Source organism: Terrapene carolina, unplaced genomic scaffold (genome assembly GCF_002925995.2).
Source record: "Terrapene carolina triunguis isolate 2854851 unplaced genomic scaffold, T_m_triunguis-2.0 Scaffold66, whole genome shotgun sequence".
Taxonomy (NCBI): domain Eukaryota; kingdom Metazoa; phylum Chordata; order Testudines; family Emydidae; genus Terrapene; species Terrapene triunguis.
In genome coordinates this window covers 48,736,017-48,754,197 of record NW_020664417.1, presented here as the reverse complement: position 1 = coordinate 48,754,197, position 18,181 = coordinate 48,736,017, and the positions used below count along the sequence as shown (strand labels likewise).

Genomic DNA, 18,181 nt, shown 5'->3' with positions numbered 1-18,181 from the left:
ATAAATTTGTTAGTCTCTAAGGTGCCACAAGTACTCCTGTTCTTTTTACAAGTACTCCTGTTCTTTCTACCAGTAGGTGTCACTCTAACCTCTAAGTCAGTACTGAATTGAATGCTTCCAGCATTGTGTTAATATAGCCACTGTGTTCCTGGAAATGCTGGGTTTTTTTGGGCTTGAGGTAAAACTTAAATCTGACTCTTTGTAGTCAGTAAAGATCCATTAGCACTTCTTACAAGTGTAGGAATATTAACCCATATATGCTGCCCAAATTTCAAATGGGGTAATATTCTTTTTACCTAAATTACATTGATGGGTGCTTTTTAAATTCATATAGTTACTTGGCAGTTTTATTTAGGAAAACTTATTCTCTGTGCTCTGTACTGTGGTGTGCTGTTTTAAACAGCTGCTAATATGGTGGTGGGCAAAGTGATCCCTGAGCATAGTTTCAGTTTGTAAACCAGATAGAGATCTTACAGGATGAGAGGTACTAGGCAAGTAAGAGACTATATGATGATTATATTCCTTGTACCAATTAAAGCATTACCCTTAAAGATGACTTGTACATTTTAATCCTCAAAAAACATTTGAACATTAAAATGTACAGCTGGGAGAAGTTTTGCCTCAAATATTTTTTTGCTGAAAAATGCAGATTTGGATCAGCTAAAACAATTGGTGAATTTGGATTGGTCAGTTGGGAAGGGGCACCCATCAGAGATGTTGAAACAGTTCACTTCAGCATTTTTGAAAGTTAAATGATTCAACTTTTGTTTAAGAAAAATATTTTTGAATTTCCCTCAATTTTATTTTTAAAAACCCTCAATCTAAACTTAAATGTTTTAGATTGACACGCTACTTTTTTTTATATTAGTTTGCCGATAATTTCAAAACATTTTTGTTTCAGGCTGACCTGAAACTTTTTATTTTATTTTATTTTTTGCACCTGCACCAAATATTACGTTCTTTTGTAGCCCTCAGAGTATGTTCTACACACTGATTAATGAAAGTATGTGAGTGTGGCTTTCAAAACAATAAGTAGCTCACAATTTCCCTCTTCCCTTCCCTTATAGTGCATGTACATTAAGTAGATTTACTGCAACTCCACTCTGAAATAGCTGTCCCATTGAGAGTGCTGGAACATGGAGGCTGCTGTTGGGCCTATGGAAAGTCTGTTTTCTATAATATTGCATGTTCTAGGCCTAATGAAACTTTAGGAAATGTGTAATACAGTATTAGAGAAGACAGACAGACTAATGCCTGTTGACAGCCTGCACTGCATAGCCTCACACTTCGTGCCAAAGTGTATACAGATGTGTTACACCAAGTGAAAAATGGTGATATTCAGTAAATATTCAGTTCAGTAATTTGCAAAATAGGAACAGAGGACCTAATTTGTCATCAGTATTCCTCTACTTTAGTTGGTTACTTCTGTACTGCAGTAACTGATTTAATTTCTCTGTTTGCTGCTGTTTAATGGTAATTACCTTATATTAACTTCTATCTCAGTAGTAACATTTTTTGTATTTAATGTAAATCTCTATCCTTCTCCTTTGGATCAACTGACAGCTGACATGCAGAGCTGAATTCTCTGTGTAGGGGTCATAATACTTCATATATTGAAAAGATTTCTTCCACCTGCAGTATAAAGCAGCGAAGTCAAATACGTTCCTTTGGGAATGTCTCGTATACAACAATAGCTGGCTGACAAGATCTCCCACTGGGATTACACATTCTTGAAAGGGGCCATTTTAACATCTGCCATATACTTCCCAATCTGTTTCACATTCTTTTATTCTGAAGTGAGGTTGATAACTATCAAATTTCAACTCTATCCACCAGCACTATGAGCAACAGACTTTATTAAATATAAGCAGATTGTAAGTTACTAGCTGGGTCAGTTGCATAACCATTTTATAAACAGGTTTGGAATTAATCACATGGTTTTTTGCTCTTCAGATGCTCCTATAGCTGTACCACTTTGGACCTTGGCCAAATACAGGTTAGAAACAGTCAGGGCAAGCAACGGTTTCTTACCAGTCTTCATTACTGCTTCCTTTTAAAGACCTAGGAATATGTCCCTTGAGGCTCAAGAGTAAGTCTGACTATAAACCTTGAGGGAGAAAGTTTAAGGTAGTTGTGTATATGTACCTGACTGACTAGTGTACATTGTAATATGTGAAACTATAAATAAAGCTTTTTAAAATAATCAATCTACTGGTCCTTTACCTACCATGTGGATACCATGTACTCTGACTGCAGGTCCTCTTAGTGAAATTGGAACCATTTATCATGTTTCTTAATTGCTATTAGTTGTAATATAGTCAGTGCTGGACAGGCTGTTTTGTATTCCTGTGGCTGGTGCTCAGATAATGGCACTGGGAAGCTTCTCCCACACAACCGGTGAATGTGAAAGCCAGCCTGATACTGGGATAAATACTCACTCAGGGCCAACATGCCCAGCCCTCTGTACTGAATTACTCTGTCCCTCTTAAGTCTCTGGACACCATCAACTCCCCGTGCTTCCTTCAGAAACTAGTTTCAGCTGAGGATTGGCTAGTACTATGGTGTTAATCAATGGTCAAAATTATTGGCTTTCACAGCTGTCTTTATCGCCCTTGTAAATGACACATCTGACCTGCCTTTAAAGATCAAGACAATTTATAGCTTTTGTCCTTTGTTAAAGAAGTTAAGATGCATCATATAGCCCTCTGTATGTGTCTGTGGAAACTACAGTGCATTCAGCAGCTAATGAAAGTTGAGTAAATGAAGGCGACAAATACTGCCAGCTACTAGAAAGAAAAAACGTATCTGGGCTCCATCCTCATAAGTGCTGAATAAACAAATGCCTCATTGGATTTTCCTCCAGTGTACATCCTTTGTATCTTAAACAAAAAAAACTGAAGCTCTGCTTGGAGAAGATCTAAATTAGAGTTGATCTGACATCTTTTCTTCTGCTGGCAACTTAGCAACATTTAGTTTAAAATTGAATTGCTTATCTTTTGTTGTATATACCCCATCTCTGGTTATGTCTTCATGGCAACCTACGTCATCAGCACCCAGGCTAGCCACGTGTGAGTGGCCACACCCAAGTTACTGGGTCCACATTAGTACTACACTCACCCATGGAATGTGCCAGAACTCCTGGGGATATAGCCCATAGTTCTTAGTGCTGTTGTAAGCCAAGTCACTATGATTCTTTCCCAGTGAATTGTGGGAAGGCAGTGCAGGGCTATAAGCACTTGAGTGGTGTGGCTTGCATATTCCCTGCAAAACTGGCAGGTTACTAACCAACATGTAAATAGCACAAAGGCTTTAGCCTATATCCCAGGACTAGCCAGCTTGCTCTGATGTAAATCAACATCATGCTTGGCTGAGAGGGTTTTGTGGAGAGCAGCAAGGTTAAAGGCAACAGCCAAATTAGAGCCCAAGTTAACTCTTGAGTGAAGACCAAGCCTCTAATCACTGCAGGCACCATTCTTCCTTGTCATGTAGCCTTGTAATTGGGGGTTATTTTTTCAACTCCTTGTGCTTTGTCCCCCACAGACTCCAACTCCTGCCTTCTCATTATCAAACTGACGTGAGTGTGTGTCTCTCGACAGCACTGAACCTAGTTCAGGCCCTCCTCATCGCCCATCTGGACTAGTACACCCTCATCTCCAGCCTCATGAACTAGCATTGCTTTCTACCTTCTCGCCCCATCCACTGAAAATATGGCTTCTAGCATTCTTTTTCTTGCTGGTGGCTCTGACCACATAATTCCTCTCCTTGATTATTTTAAAAACCTTCATTGCCTGCCTCTGGTTTTGAGCCAGCTAGTTCAAATTTCTTTATCTCACCTTCAAAGCCTTTCCCAACTGTCTCTTGTTTTTTACCATGTTGTGTACTCCACAACTAATGCCCAATCATTCCTCTCTTTGTCCGCTTCTCCCATGCCATCTCCATGCGGCCTCTGAGTGTAGAAATGAATTACTTATGAATTAATCCGTGAAAATTGCCAACCCGCCCCTTCAAATTTCCACTCCAAATCCTGTCTTGGAAAAAAAAGTCAGACAACCAATGATACCAGCGTTTAGGGATTTTTTTTTATTATTATTAAATTAAAGATGGGTGAAATCCTGGCCCCAGTAAAATCAATGCCCTCGTTCCCATTGAGATCAACAGGATTTCACTGTTAGAACCATCTGCCACCATAAACAGTTAACCTAGATTACATGGTTATTTTAATTTCTTTCTTCTTCTTCCCACCACACTCATTGTGTTGTGTCTCAAATTACAGAGTAGTCATGCAAAAGTTCTAGGGTGACTAAAATAGGATTTCATAATAGTGGTCATGTCTGTTTTCTGCAAAAATGGAGATAATGACTAGCTGATGTAGGAGAATATGGGGGAAAAAATCTCTCATTCCAATTGATATGCCTCTTGAATTTCCTAAGCATTATGTTACAAAGCTATGTGAGCAAGCCTCTCTTTAATGCACTAATGTGAAACAACAACATGCAACCGTTGCAGTTTATTTTTTTAAGTATTTTTCATCAGGCTAGTATAATGCTACAACACACACATTTACAATGAAAATGACTAAACCAAAGTTCCAAGCACTGTAAGGCATACAAGTGGGAACTGCTCTATAAAGATGGGTGTCTAAAACAGTCATATTTTACATATGAAGATCATTACAATAATTTCACAAGCAACATGAAGCTAGTGCTTCCATTTTGCATATATAACATTCTTAAGTTTTGCATCTATTTCTAGATATGTCTAACAGCACAGACAAAGTAACACCATAATCTACACTGTTACATTTTAATGTGCAACAATATTGTGAGAATCTCTGAAAACTACTATTCTTTTGTATTTTAAAGCAGAATGTATTTGCATAACTTGTTCTCGTTGCCATCTTGATTGTGTGTGTATATTTCTTCAAGAAAACCCATTCAAAATTCCCTTTAATATCAAACTTTACAGCCCATGTTCAAAATATAAATATGAAATACACTTTTTCAAAGTACAATTAAAATCAGGACTTTCATTTATTAAAAATGCATAAATATTTTAAAATATATAGGGCCAGAGTCTCAGCACAGTATAAATTGTCATAGTTCCATTTACTTCAATAGAGCTACAAGGATTTCTGGAAGTTGAGGATCTGGTCATTGAATTTAATGCTAAAATAAGGCTTGCTAAGAGCAACTAACTCTTTTGTCCAATTAGGGCAGCTCTCCTATGAGGCTGGAGGCTAGCTGTTCTTTTTACACACAAAGTTTCTTATCAGAATGAAAACTTCCCTGCAAAAGTGGACTAAATTACTAGAAATTTATTAAAAATCAACAAATTTAGGAATAGGTATGGCATCTGACTATGCAAACTCTGCCTGTAAAAACTGTTCTTGAAACATTAACAAGAAATATAACTAAAGCAAACTTGCAACTTTACCATTTTATGTTCAACTACTTAAAAAAGATAAGGAGAGAGGACCAATAAATTAGATTTTTAAATGGTTCAATTGTAAATGCTGGCACACAAAATAAAAGACAAAGTAAAGTAATTTAGTATAAACAAGAGAATCCAAAATGTTAGTATTTTACTGGCTTCTACTTCAAACAGAGTTTTAATTAATTTTTTTAAATTGCATATTTCCAGACCTTTGTTACTAATACGATCTTAACTTATTAAAATGGATAGATGTTAAAAAAAATCATTTTAGACAACATATTTTGTTGCTTTTTTTCACTTCACTCAGTGAAAATAAATTACTTATTTCTAGTCAGTTTCACATATAGGTTTTTACATCCTAGCAATATTCAACCATGTTTGGTTGGCAAATACAGCAAGAGAAATTTACATTCAGATGAAAATGTCTTAATTGAATTTATTTTAAAACAAGACATTTCTATCAGTGATAGGATTTGAGAAAATATTTTTTGCAATATCTAATTTCTGGGCCTAGTCTACTGAAAGCATCCTTTTAACTTCAGTTTTGGGGTAATATTTTAAAAAGTAACTTAGGCCCTTAGGTGCTTAGGGTAAAATTTCCAAAAGTCTCACTGAAAGTCAATGGGACATAGGCACTTTTGAAAATTTTAGCTGTGGTCTTTAAAAATTGGCTCTTTTTGGAATGATTATAGAAATAATACTATGTAAAGGCTAGAAAAACAACAAAACTATTTATTACTTAGATTGTAAGCCCCTTGGGCAGAGACTGTTTTTGTTCTATGTTTATATAATGCCTAGCACAGTTGGGTCCTGCTCCATGACTTGGGCTCCTAGGTGCTATGGTAATACAAATAATAAAGTAAACTCTGATGCTTATCATTCAGTGCAAAGTCATGGTTTACCAAAATGTTTGTGCGTTTATTTTTATATTCTTCCTGTTTTACTCAAAGACCCACCCACACAGATCCAACTGGAGGGTCGGGGTCCCATTTACACACCCAAGTAATCCTGTTCATGTGCTTCTGTCATTTCTACTTTTACTTTGCTGAAAGAACATAAGAATGGCCGTACTGGCTCAGACCAAAGGTCCATCCAGCTCAGTATCCTGTCCACTGACAGTGGCCAACGCCAGGTGCCCCAAAGGGAGTGAACCTAACAGGCAATGATCAAGTGATCTCCCTCCTGCCATCCATCACCACCCTCTAACAAACCGAGGCTAGGGACACCATTCCTTAGCCATCCTGGCTAATAGCCATTAATGGACTTAACCTCCATGAATTTATTTTAAACCCTGTTATAGTCCTAACCTTCACAACCTCCTCAGGCAAGGAGTTCCACAGATTGACTGTGCGCTGTGTGAAGAAGAACTTCCTTTTATTTGTTTTAAACCTGCTGCCCATTAATTTCATTTGGTGGCCCCTAGTTCTTATAGTATGGAACAAGTAAATAACTTTTCCTTATTCACTTTCTCCACATCACTCATGATTTTATATACCTCTAGCATATCCCCCCTTAGTCTCCTCTTTTCCAAGCTGAAAAGTCCTAGCCTCTTTAATCTCTCCTCATATGGAATCCGTTCCAACCCCCTAATCATTTTAGTTGCCCTTCTCTGAACCTTTTCTAATGCCAGTATATCTTTTTTGAAAGGATTTTAATAGAAATTTTTTCACAAAATTGTTAAATTTGAAAATTTTAAGAAACCCAATATTTCCACAATGTACACAACTACCTTCAAGGCAAAAATACTCAACAAAAACACAGTTATGTACAGTAGGCATAATTACGGAAATATAAAAATAACATTTGGAAAGCAAAAATAAATGAATAATTCTTCATGGCTCTGATAAGGTTAAAAGAATCAACCACAAGGGGCTTAAATAAATGTTCATAATAGCAGAGATTACCTTTCATTAACATTGTGTCCTATTACAGCTAATAAGTGGTTGTTCTGCCTGGACCTTTACATACACAATTGCACAGCTCCTTTTCTTTGGAATTTTTTTAAATGTTCAAGGACAGTGCCTGTTCTTCATCTGATGAACAGATGTCATTTCAGACAGTGAGAAACACAGCTTCATCTGAATCTTTGCCACTGTCTTCACTAGGCAGGCAACAACCACCGCTTGGGGACCTGCAGCTCAAATCTTCCACACCTGACTCCTGATCACTGGTGGCTGAGAGGTCAGGATCAGAGCTTTTCAGGTTGTCCTGGGTCAGAATCAGGGCTGAGTCTTCTTCGTCTCCTTGTGAAGGACTCCGGGATGGGAATGATTTCACATTATTAATGTAATCCTGGGGTGTGTTAGCTATGCTGTTGTTAGAGGTAGAAAGCCCTAAGTGTGTGTTGTGGTCTTGTTGCTTAGAGTTTTCTTTTCTATTGTTTAACTGCACTTTTTTGAGATCTGCCAGTCTCTGAAAGAGAAACAATATAGTTTATATATTACACACACGCACGAGTTTCGGACCCAATTCTGCTCTTGCGTACCTTGGTGATGGGCACAATGTAAATACTTAAGGTCAAAATCTGACTTACACCCTTTGCAACTATTTATTTGACAATCAGAATTCTTCCCTCAACTGCAGTGGGATTACACAGACCTTTAATCATGTCAGCCTTTATGCCATATGTGGGAGTGTGTGTTTTGTGCAGGTACTAGGGCAAAATTTCACCCTACCCTCCAAAAAAACCCACTCCTGGCTTCTACAGATGTCAAAGGCAAAAAATTCCCATTGAGTTCAATCCCAGAAACTCCCTCTGTGTTTGAAAAGCACACCGCAGATGGTAGGTGCCACCACTTTTTAAGTAATAGTATACATTTATGGATTATTTTTGCCATCTTGGTATTATATATGCCTGACCTCCATTGCACATGTCCTGTAGAAAGGTGAACAAAAACTACCTATTTAGCTGAAATTCATCAAAGACTTCCCCAATAACTAGCCTTATTTAGAGAATATGAAGTCTGGGAAATCAGATCAAGTGTCTTTACCTGTTCTAAGACTTCCAGCTCTTCCTCTAACTGCTGAGTTTCTTCTTTCACTGCCATCAGGTAATCGGTAACTGACTGCCGGGGATGCATCCCCTTTTCAAAGCGGGTATACATACCACTCCAGAACCTGGAATTGATAGCAGGGACTCTCAGAAGTGTTAAATGCAGGCGGTATGCAGAAGTACACGGTCTTAAACATACGTAAGCACTTCACTGCATGATGTTAATTGAAAAACAGATTTACTACCACAAGATCATGTTTTACTACTTTTGATCATGTATGACTGACAATGAAAAAGAAGCATAAGAATGTAAATCTATAGACTAATACTGGCATAAATCAATTATATACAATTTTAAGAAACATCAGGCTACATTTGATTTAGACCACAGCTTTGATCTAATCTGTCTGGAGTTCTGAGTGATAGTAATTCTTTTTAAAAAAAAACTTTTAAACTTATTAAATGTATTTACTGTCAACAAAAATGCATGTTCTGTCAAAATAAATACACACCTTTGCTAAGAAGAACAATAACTTAAGTTGTATTTTTTATTTGTTCTATACCCTCTATTTAAAAATAGTATAGCGCAGTAGTAGCTGCATCAAAATTAAGGTTGAAGCCAGCTTTCCATTATAAGTCCAATTTTAGCCCCTCTCCAGTTTTCCTCAAGAACAACTGGTCCTCCTGAAGTTTTGTATGCCACAGCTCATCTGAGCGTAGTTTTTTACTGGAAAGTTGGGTAAAAATCAGAAGCATCATCTAAAAGTTATGGTGTGAAATGTTACTTAAAAATTCACATTTAACAAAAATGTTTAACAACAAGAGCCAAAAAATATCTCAAGGATGAGTTTGTGTTTTGTTGGCCTGGCTGAAAAGTACTTTTTGGGTACTTGGTGTAGCTAAGCATGACTCCACTGAAATCAACGGAGTTGTACCCATTTATACTTGCTCTAAATTTGACCCTAATGTTAAAAGACAAAATAACACATATTGGCACAGAGATGTCTCAATATGTGTTCACAAGGCAGTCTATGAAATACCCAACAGATTCATGGGGCCTGTTTCCACCTGCTGCATCACATGGGTAAAACAGTATTTTATTATGATGATTTCTTCTCAGGTTGTCACTGTACAATCATAGGTTTGATCCGGAGAGGTGCTGAGTGCCACAACTCTCAATGAAACTAATGAAATCTGCTGGTTCTGCTCAGATACTCTACAACTTTCAGGATTAGGTCCCAGATTGATTCAGGAAAGCATTTAGGGCTAGATCCACAAAAGCACTTGGATGCCTAACAGCCACTTTAGGTGCCTAAATCCAATATTTAGGCATCACTGAGATCCTCAAAACCCCCACACAGCTGCTGCCTAACCCTACAGGCATCTAAATTTCCACTGTTATAGTCCCCTAGGTATCTCAGTTTCTGACAGTGAACGTATGCATAGTTATCTCAGTCTGGGCACCAGGCGCCTATCTCATTCCTAAACCCCACTGGGGGTCCTGCCCTGCCCCTCTCCCCTGCGGGGCCTGATCTAGTAAGTGTTCTCTAACCCCCTAAACCCACACAAAATGCACAGAGGAAGTCATGGCAGGGATGGTGCCTGCACCCACTCCCCCACCCCTTTTATAACTTTTAGCCCAGTGGTTAGCACATTCACCTAGGATGTGGGACACCTGGGTTCAACCCCCTCCCCCGCCCCCGATGTGGAGGCCTGATCTGAACTTGAGTCTCTTCCCTTCCCTGTATTAATTATTTATACACAGTGGAACAGCTCCAATAGGAGAGATTGCAAGAGACCCGACCAGATAACCCCATAGCTTAGCGATTAGGGCACTCTTGTGGGAAGGGGGGAAACCCAGCTTCAAATCCCTTCTCCACATCATGCAGAGGGTAGAATTGAACTGAGGTCTCTCACATCCAGGGTGAGTACCCTAGCTACTGGACTAAAGGTTATAAGGGGGACTCCTCGTTTAGCATTTTCCAAAAACTGGCTTAGGTGTCATCTCCAGGTGTGTGTTTATGGCTGTGAATCCCAAAAGGAAGTAGGCATTTTCCTCCAACCCAGATTTACCTAACTCCCTTTGAGAGGCAGGGCTTAGAACATGCAGAATATGGATGGATTTAAGTACATGCTAAAGTGCATTCCTGAAAGGAGACCTTAACTACTGATTCTATGAAATCTTTGCGGGTTAGTGATACCAAGCTATTGTAGACTGCACTACAATTAATTTAAAGTAAGAGACCTGTAAAATAATAACCTAGGCTAAAAAAGAAGCCCTTAGGAAAGTGGAAGCAGCCCGGGGTTTTACAAGCCGGTTTCTGTGTATTTGCTCCTTAGCCATGCACCCATCTGCATGCTCTTGTGTGAATTGTTGACATAGTTCTCAGTTAAATAACTGTTCCTGTTAGCCTGCAACTGAAAAGTCAGCTCAGAGGAGGGTGTACGCCATAAGTATGTTTGGATAATTGTGTAATATCACTCCTCCCCTATTTTCTAATTCTCTGGTAACATGTGGCCAGCACCTGACTATCTACGTAAGTAGCTCAGCAGACAGAGTAAGTAACAGACTTGAATTAAGAATTCATCTGTCTAGCCAAAGGGCTGGCAGAGCTGTTCTAGGTAGGGTGACCAGAGGGCAAGTGTGAAAAATCGGGACAGGGGTGGAGGGTAGTAGGTGCCTATATAAGAAAAGGCCCCCAAAATCGGGACTGTCCCTATAAAATTAGGACATCTGGTCACCCTAGTTCTAGGAGATTTTTACCTAGTATTAAGTGGTTTATTTTTTCTTTGCCAAACAATCTATGTTAATTTAGTAATGTCCCCCCCAACCCTATATTCATTAACACAAAAAGCCCAATCCTGCAAACCCTTACTCAAAGTAGTCTGATTAAAGTCAATGGGATTACTTACATGAGTAAGTGTCTGCAGTATCAGGCCCATATTTTGGAAATCTCTTTTGCAAATATCGTTGTACCTAAAGGGACACTGTCAGATTACAATTAGAGTTTTTAGTTAAACTGTTTTTTTAAACCTGGGTTACAAATGTGACCTAGAGTGTTAAACATGAAAGAATATTAACATTAATTCATTTTTAATCATTTAGGTTGTTTGTTTACATTTTAACATATCCTTTAGCTTGGAATATGAAAATAACTATTCAATTGTACTTATAATAATTTTTAATCACTTTCACTTTTCTTGTATTAGCAGCAAAATAGATTGTTATTTGAAAAAATAATAGTAACATTTTGGATGATATTAGCCTCTATAGAAACTTGTAAATACCTAAAAAATATGTGGGGCCTAAGTTACCCTCCCAGTGTTACCTAGAATTTAGCAGCAACATTGGACAGAGTATTTTATTTGCTTATTTACTAAGTACTTGTTTTAACAAATGTGAGTGAGATCCTATGATCTTTCTGAAACCACTTGTTTCACCTGTGATGCTGATTGACCCAGGGAATCAAAGATTCATCACAAAATCTGATATGGCAGAAATCTAGTACCCACAGTGGAACAAATGCCTATGCATGTAATAAGTACACACAACTATCAATGCAGTTTTAGTCACAAGCTTCTTTTGTAGCTAATCCAATGCTGTGACATAGTGTAGAGGCCCTGTCTGAGTATTGGCAGGCAGGGAGTTTACCACTGTATCTATCAATGTACTAGAATAAAATATACAGTATAAGATTAAGTTCTGAGATGAGAAGTTTTGTTCTAATACACCCCACTAGTAACCTGCACTATGCAATGGCAACAATAAGTGAAGTCACCTACTTGTACAAGAAATTGCAGGGAGCTGTCTGTGGGCGCAGTGTCCCCTGGGTCTGACTGTGGTCTTCTCTATACAGAGGATTCATGTAATCTGCACGATTCTTCCACAAGTGAGCCCAAAGCGAATATGTTCGTTCTTGAATTCTGAGAAAGGATTTAAAAGAAAAATACATAAACTGCTTTCCAGAGGTGCAGGTATAGCTAGAGACTAGGGAAGACACTTCAGTGCTCTTTGCTGCTCACTACAATCAGCTTCAGAGCCTCTTAAGAAAATTACACAAATTATAGCTGTAGAATGTAGAGGCCCATTTTCCTTCATTGGACTTTAAAGGTGAAATCCAATGCACCTCTGAAAAGCCAGAGTAACTGGACGTGGAATGTATGGGGGTTATGTAAATAAAAACGTAGCCTCTGTTTCAGGGCCCATGCCCAGGGCTTCTATGAGTTGAAACAGTAGCCACTAATCCTTTGTATCAGTTCTGTGTTGTGTTGAGGCCACTGAATCTGTATATTCATGAATCCCCGGGCCTCTTCCACACCTCCTCACTCTCCACCCCTCTTCATGGCCTTGCTGACCTACATGGGCCTGGTGCACAGACACTTCCTGCAGCATGTAATGGGTCAGGCACTCCACTGCAGCTACTTATTCAGTGATTAACCTTCCTCCCACAGCCCATAAGTGCACAGAGGACTTCCACTGGTTCTCCACACCATGGGTGAATTTCAGCCACATGCTAGTGTGCTGACATTTCAAGTTGGCACCAGATTGCTGAGCAGCCACAGTAGCATTGTAACAGATAATGGCGACTCTGCCTTTACAGGAGGAATGGCCAGTTACCAGTGGGGCACCATTCCCTTACAGACTACAGGAGTTATGCCAAGTTCTACTTTTTTCTGTGGGTGGCTCACCGCAGGTTCTGGGGATCAGCAGTTTGTGCAGATACAATTTGAAACAGTTGTGTGCTGTGTGACATATGGTGCTAAAAAGAGGCACTGTAGATGTTGTGGCTCAGCCTGGAGCTTGGGCTCTGAAGCCCAGGAAGGAGGGTGAGCCCTTTGAAGGAATCACAGGTCTTGAACCTGGGTCTCCAGGCCACAGCCACCACATGGCAGCTTGCTGATACCAGCGGGGAGCGTGGGCTGGTGGACCCTAGCTCACCATAGGCACTGCCCACAAAGCTCCCAATTGGAGGAGATGTCCAGCCTCTTTGCGTGGCTCAGACTCACTATTTAAGCCAGAAGGAGACACAGGAAGTTGTCTGAGCAACTACAGGAATCCTTGGCTGGATGCTACATTGGATTCTGCCTTCTTTCCTGATTCCTGCCTTCCTGTCCAGCTCCTAGTTCTTGCACTCCTGTCTTGCTCCAAGTCCCTGCTTCTATGCCCTGGCTCTGACCCTGGGCTTGATTCCTGACTCTGTCTCTGACCTATAGTTCCTGACCACTACTGCTCTGACCACTAGGTATGACTGCCTACATTTTGATCTATAACACCCCTTACTGGGAGTAAGAGGCATAGAAGCAAACAGTCAAATGTAGGGGCAGATTTTGTGGACTATGAACAATTTTTAAAAGCCTCAATCCTTCAACTTGAACTGACTCCTGAGGCTTACAGGAAAAGATTTCTGGGGCTGCAAAAGCACAATGAGATGACTTATATGGAAGTGTCAACCCAGAAGGGAGAGTACATCTGCAACCAGGGGAGCCACCAGATGATTTGTGTGCACTGGGTGGGTTAGAACAGTTCTATGGTGACCATCCACATGACCTTAAAATGGGACTAGTGGACAAGAAACCAGGAAATTTGTACTGCTGGACAGTTCGTGGGATGAGTATGTGATGAACACAAGAACTCCAGTACAATCAAAGAGTACAAAACTAACAGCGCAAGAGGTCAGTTCACTGTCTCCCCTGACCAGGGTAACCAGGGTGTCACCAGCAGGAACCCCAGTTCCTTACCCAAAAGGAGTGGGTGGGACAGAGAGGAATCTGGCTCTGAGGAAACTTGAAGATTCAACCCTAGGAGGGGAAATGGATTTCTCATACATACATAGCTCTGGGATGTGAACAATCACACTGAGGAGTATACCAAGGCTCAAGTGAGGCCCTAAATCACTTCCGCACCTATAGATTATATATACAGCATTGCACATTACAGAAGCTCAACTTTTTTTTGTTAAATTATCTTGCCAGAATTGGCAGGCAAGAATTGTACATTGCTACACTTTGAGGCATGCAAATTTATATAGACATTTTAATCTTTAATACACACAAAATCTGCAAAACCCACATATACCTATGTAGTTAAAGAACAGAAAATCATACTTCAGCTCTCGCCGCTCCTTCTGGCTGTTACACAGAAAGTTACCAAACTGGCAGGAATAGATATGATGTTGTATGTGGATCAAGAATCTGTCATTGAACTCAAAGGCACAGGGAAACTGTTCCATTAGCTGCCAAACGCACTCGATGAACTGATCAATAACTGGGGATCTCTCTTTTGGATCTCCATCTAAATAGCCATACCTAAAATAATACAAGATATTACCATTATAACCTGAAATCTAATAGGAATCCTTTATGAAAACTAGAGCACTACATGGTGAAAAAAAATGCTTTGTGGGAGAGAGTTGAGTCATGGGTTTCATGGTGAATTTTTAGTCACATCACAAAATCAGGCAGGTGTGGAAACCTCTGTTCACAGAACCAAAGGAGTGCTGTGCTTGCCAGTCAGGAACAAAGCACACAGGAGAAACTCTGTGGGGAAACTTCCAGAGTCCCCTGCTGTTTTATACCTGGTACTAGTGTGCGCTACAAGTCTCTCATGTCCATGAACACCCTTAGTCTACGTACTATTAATTAGCACATCTCCAGGACAACCTTTGCTGAGAGACTTTTATGGTGCCCTCCTACCCACCCCCCAAAAAAACCCTCCAATCGTAGTTTAAGGCTGCCCTCTGTTGGTGGAATTCCTTGGGGAGAGCATCCTAGGGCACAGCTACATTCTGTTGTGTTAGCAGGTGTGCTTTGAACCGCTTCTCTATATAGAATTAGGTTTATTGGTGCTGTTCACACTGGATTACCTCAATTAAGAGGGGACTGAAAATATGTAATGCATACAGTTGAGACAATATGCTGTATGTCTGACCTTGACCTGTAAAAGAGGAAGTATCTTTAGTTGTTTGTTCTGTATCTAGTATATATAGGCCAATGGAGTAGGAAATCATAAAAATAATTTCTTCTAAATTAGAACCTGCCATTACTTAAATGCCTCAAAGAGGTATAGCAGTATCATTAAGGAGATTACAGTTATCAATGGTGATTGTATGCCTACAATATCTTGTAGAAATTATTATTAAAGATATTGTAGAATGTCATTTTAACCACTGAAACTCTTGCTGGAATCTTATAAGAACTTTATTCCAGTAAAAACTGCCTCAAATTATTAAATGTTATTTAATAACTGTCACTGTAGCATCTGCCTATAGAGAAATCAAGTAATATGACAATGAACCTTCAGCATAACTTTTGTGCTTTGAATGTTTTTCTAAGGACTTGACTTAACCCACAAAAGCAGGGAACTCTAGGCATATGTCCACATTATGGACAAAAAGCCTGCAAATTGTTTAATTAGCAAAAAAAGACAGTTGAGATTTGGAGGCATAATACAACTTGTCAAATCAGTACATTGTTTTATATTTCCTTTACTTGACGTATCTTTTGTTTTAATTTGATGGAATATTTGCCTATAGACTAGGAAAGAAGGACCCATTGCAGGAAGGATGGACTCCAGATAAAGCAAAATGGAACCAGACTGCTGACATGTACATTTAAAAACATTATAGAGGAATTTTTAAACAAGGGCTGGGGGAAAGTCGACAGGTATGTAGGAGCACATGGTTTGGACAGAGACATCCCTATGAGAAGATCTATTAATGGGGATTCTCTCTTTTCTAGTAAGGAGGAGAAGATAGAAGTTGATAAAACACAGGTAGGAACTGAAGAGAAACAGTCAAATGAAAAAGAGTCCCATTCAATTGTAACAACTAAAAAGTAACAAATTTTATAAGTGCTTGTATACACATGCTAGAAGTCTAAATACTAAGATGGGTAAACTTAAGTGCCTGGTATTAAATGAGGATATTGATATAACACAAAAACTTTGTGGAATGATGATAATCAATAGGACACAGTGATACCAGGGTACAAAATATATAGGAATGACAGAGTAGGTTGGGAAGTGGCACTAGATGTAAAAGAAAGCATAGAGTCAAATATATTAAAAAACTTAAATGAATCAAACTGTACCATAGAATCTCTCTGGATAGAAATTTCATGCTTGAATAATAAGAGTATAGCAGTAGGAATATACTACCAACCACCGGACCAGGATCGTGGTGGTGACTGTGAAATGCTCTGGGAAATTAGAGAGACTATAAAAATAGAAAACTCAATAATAATGGGGGATTTCAACTGTCCTCATACTGACTGAATATGTGTCACCTCAGGATGGGATGCAGAGATAAAGTTTCTAGACACCATAAATGACTGCTTCTTGGAGCAGCTAGCCCTGGAACGCACAAGAGGAGAGGTAGTTCTTTGATTTAATCTTAAGTGGAGCACAGGATCTGATCCAAGAGGTGAATATAGCTGAACCACTTGGTAATAATGATCATAATATAACTAAATTTACATCCTTGTGAGGGATGGAGAGATGGGAGGAAACACCAAAGAAGCAGCATTTAATTTCAGAAAGGGGAACTACACAAAAATGAGGAAGCTAGTTAAACAGAAATTAAAAGGTATAGCAGGGGTAGGCAACCTTTCAGAAGTGGTGTGCCAAGTTCACTGTAATTTAAGGTTTCGAGTGCTGGTAATACATTTTAACGTTTTTAGAAGGTCTCTCTCTATAAATGTATATTATATAAATAAACTATTGTTGTATATAAAGTAAATAAGGTTTTTAAAATATTTAAGAAGCTTCATTTAAAATAAAATTAAAATGCAGATCTTATCAGTTTAGTGTGATCCTTGCCCTCACTTTTCCTTGCTGAATTTTCCAATGTGGGCTACAGCAGGGGGTGACTGAAGAGCGCTGGGTCGAGGCCAGGAGCAGATGGGCTGGCTGCCGGTACCCCAGGCTGGCAGTGGGCTGAGCGGGGCCACCGGCCGGAACCCCAGACCAGCAGCGGGATGAGCCGCTCAGCCCACCGCTGGCTCCGCTCAGTCCGCTGCTGGTCTGGGGTTCCAGCAGGGGTGAAAGTAACTTAAATTTCTTACAGGTACTGTCATATTGCAACCCCCCTCGGGGGGAGGAGCTCAGGGGCTGGGGATGTGTGGAGGAGCACTCAGGGCAGGGGGTGGGGATGTGGATGATGTAGGAGTCAGGGCTGGGAGCATGGGGGGGTGCAGGAGTCAGGGTTGGGTGGCATGAGGGGCTCAGGGCAGGGGGCTGGGGTGTGTGTGTAGGGAGGAAGTCCTGGAGGGGCAGGGGGCTTGGGGCTGGCCTGGGACAGTCCCGGTTGCAGCCAGGTTACCTGGATGGTGGATGGGTCCCTGCCACACGCTGTTCCTGTTCCTGCCAAGGGAGCTGTGGGCCAGCTGTGTGGGGCCACTGCATCTGCAGGCAAATGGGGGGTGGCGGCAGAAGACCCCCTGGCCTGCCACTCCCTTCCCCCCGAGGGGCCGCAGCTGTGCACGCCGCAGGGACGGCACGTGCCTGCACTGCCCTGGTATCCAGCCACAGTGGCGAGAGAGGGGCAGCAGGACAGGCTGGGAAGAGGACACCTCCACCACGCCTCCCGCCCGCCCCTTTCACTCGCCTGACTGCCTGCTGCTTAGTTCAGTGCACGGGGCCGCCAGCGCCAGCCTGCAGGAGAGTTCCGGCAGCCAGCAGGACCCCAGCTGGGAGCGCCCCAGCATCGGCCGACCCCGCTCAGCCCCGTGCACGCTCCGCCTTACTTTCACTTCTAGGTT

General features: G+C 40.5%; 1 protein-coding gene across 1 annotated transcript in view; it reads right to left on the bottom strand.

Annotated features, from left to right (window-relative positions):
• Positions 1-7,074: 7,074 nt before the first annotated feature.
• MTMR7 (myotubularin related protein 7) overlaps positions 7,075-18,181 on the bottom strand; it is a 77,357-nt gene continuing 66,250 nt past the window's right edge. Inside the window, 4 exon segments of the mRNA XM_026648012.1 lie at positions 7,075-7,845; positions 8,424-8,550; positions 12,209-12,349; positions 14,531-14,820. Of these exon segments, the coding sequence (XP_026503797.1) occupies positions 7,486-7,845; positions 8,424-8,550; positions 12,209-12,349; positions 14,531-14,820 (918 nt within the window). The 3' untranslated portion in view covers positions 7,075-7,485.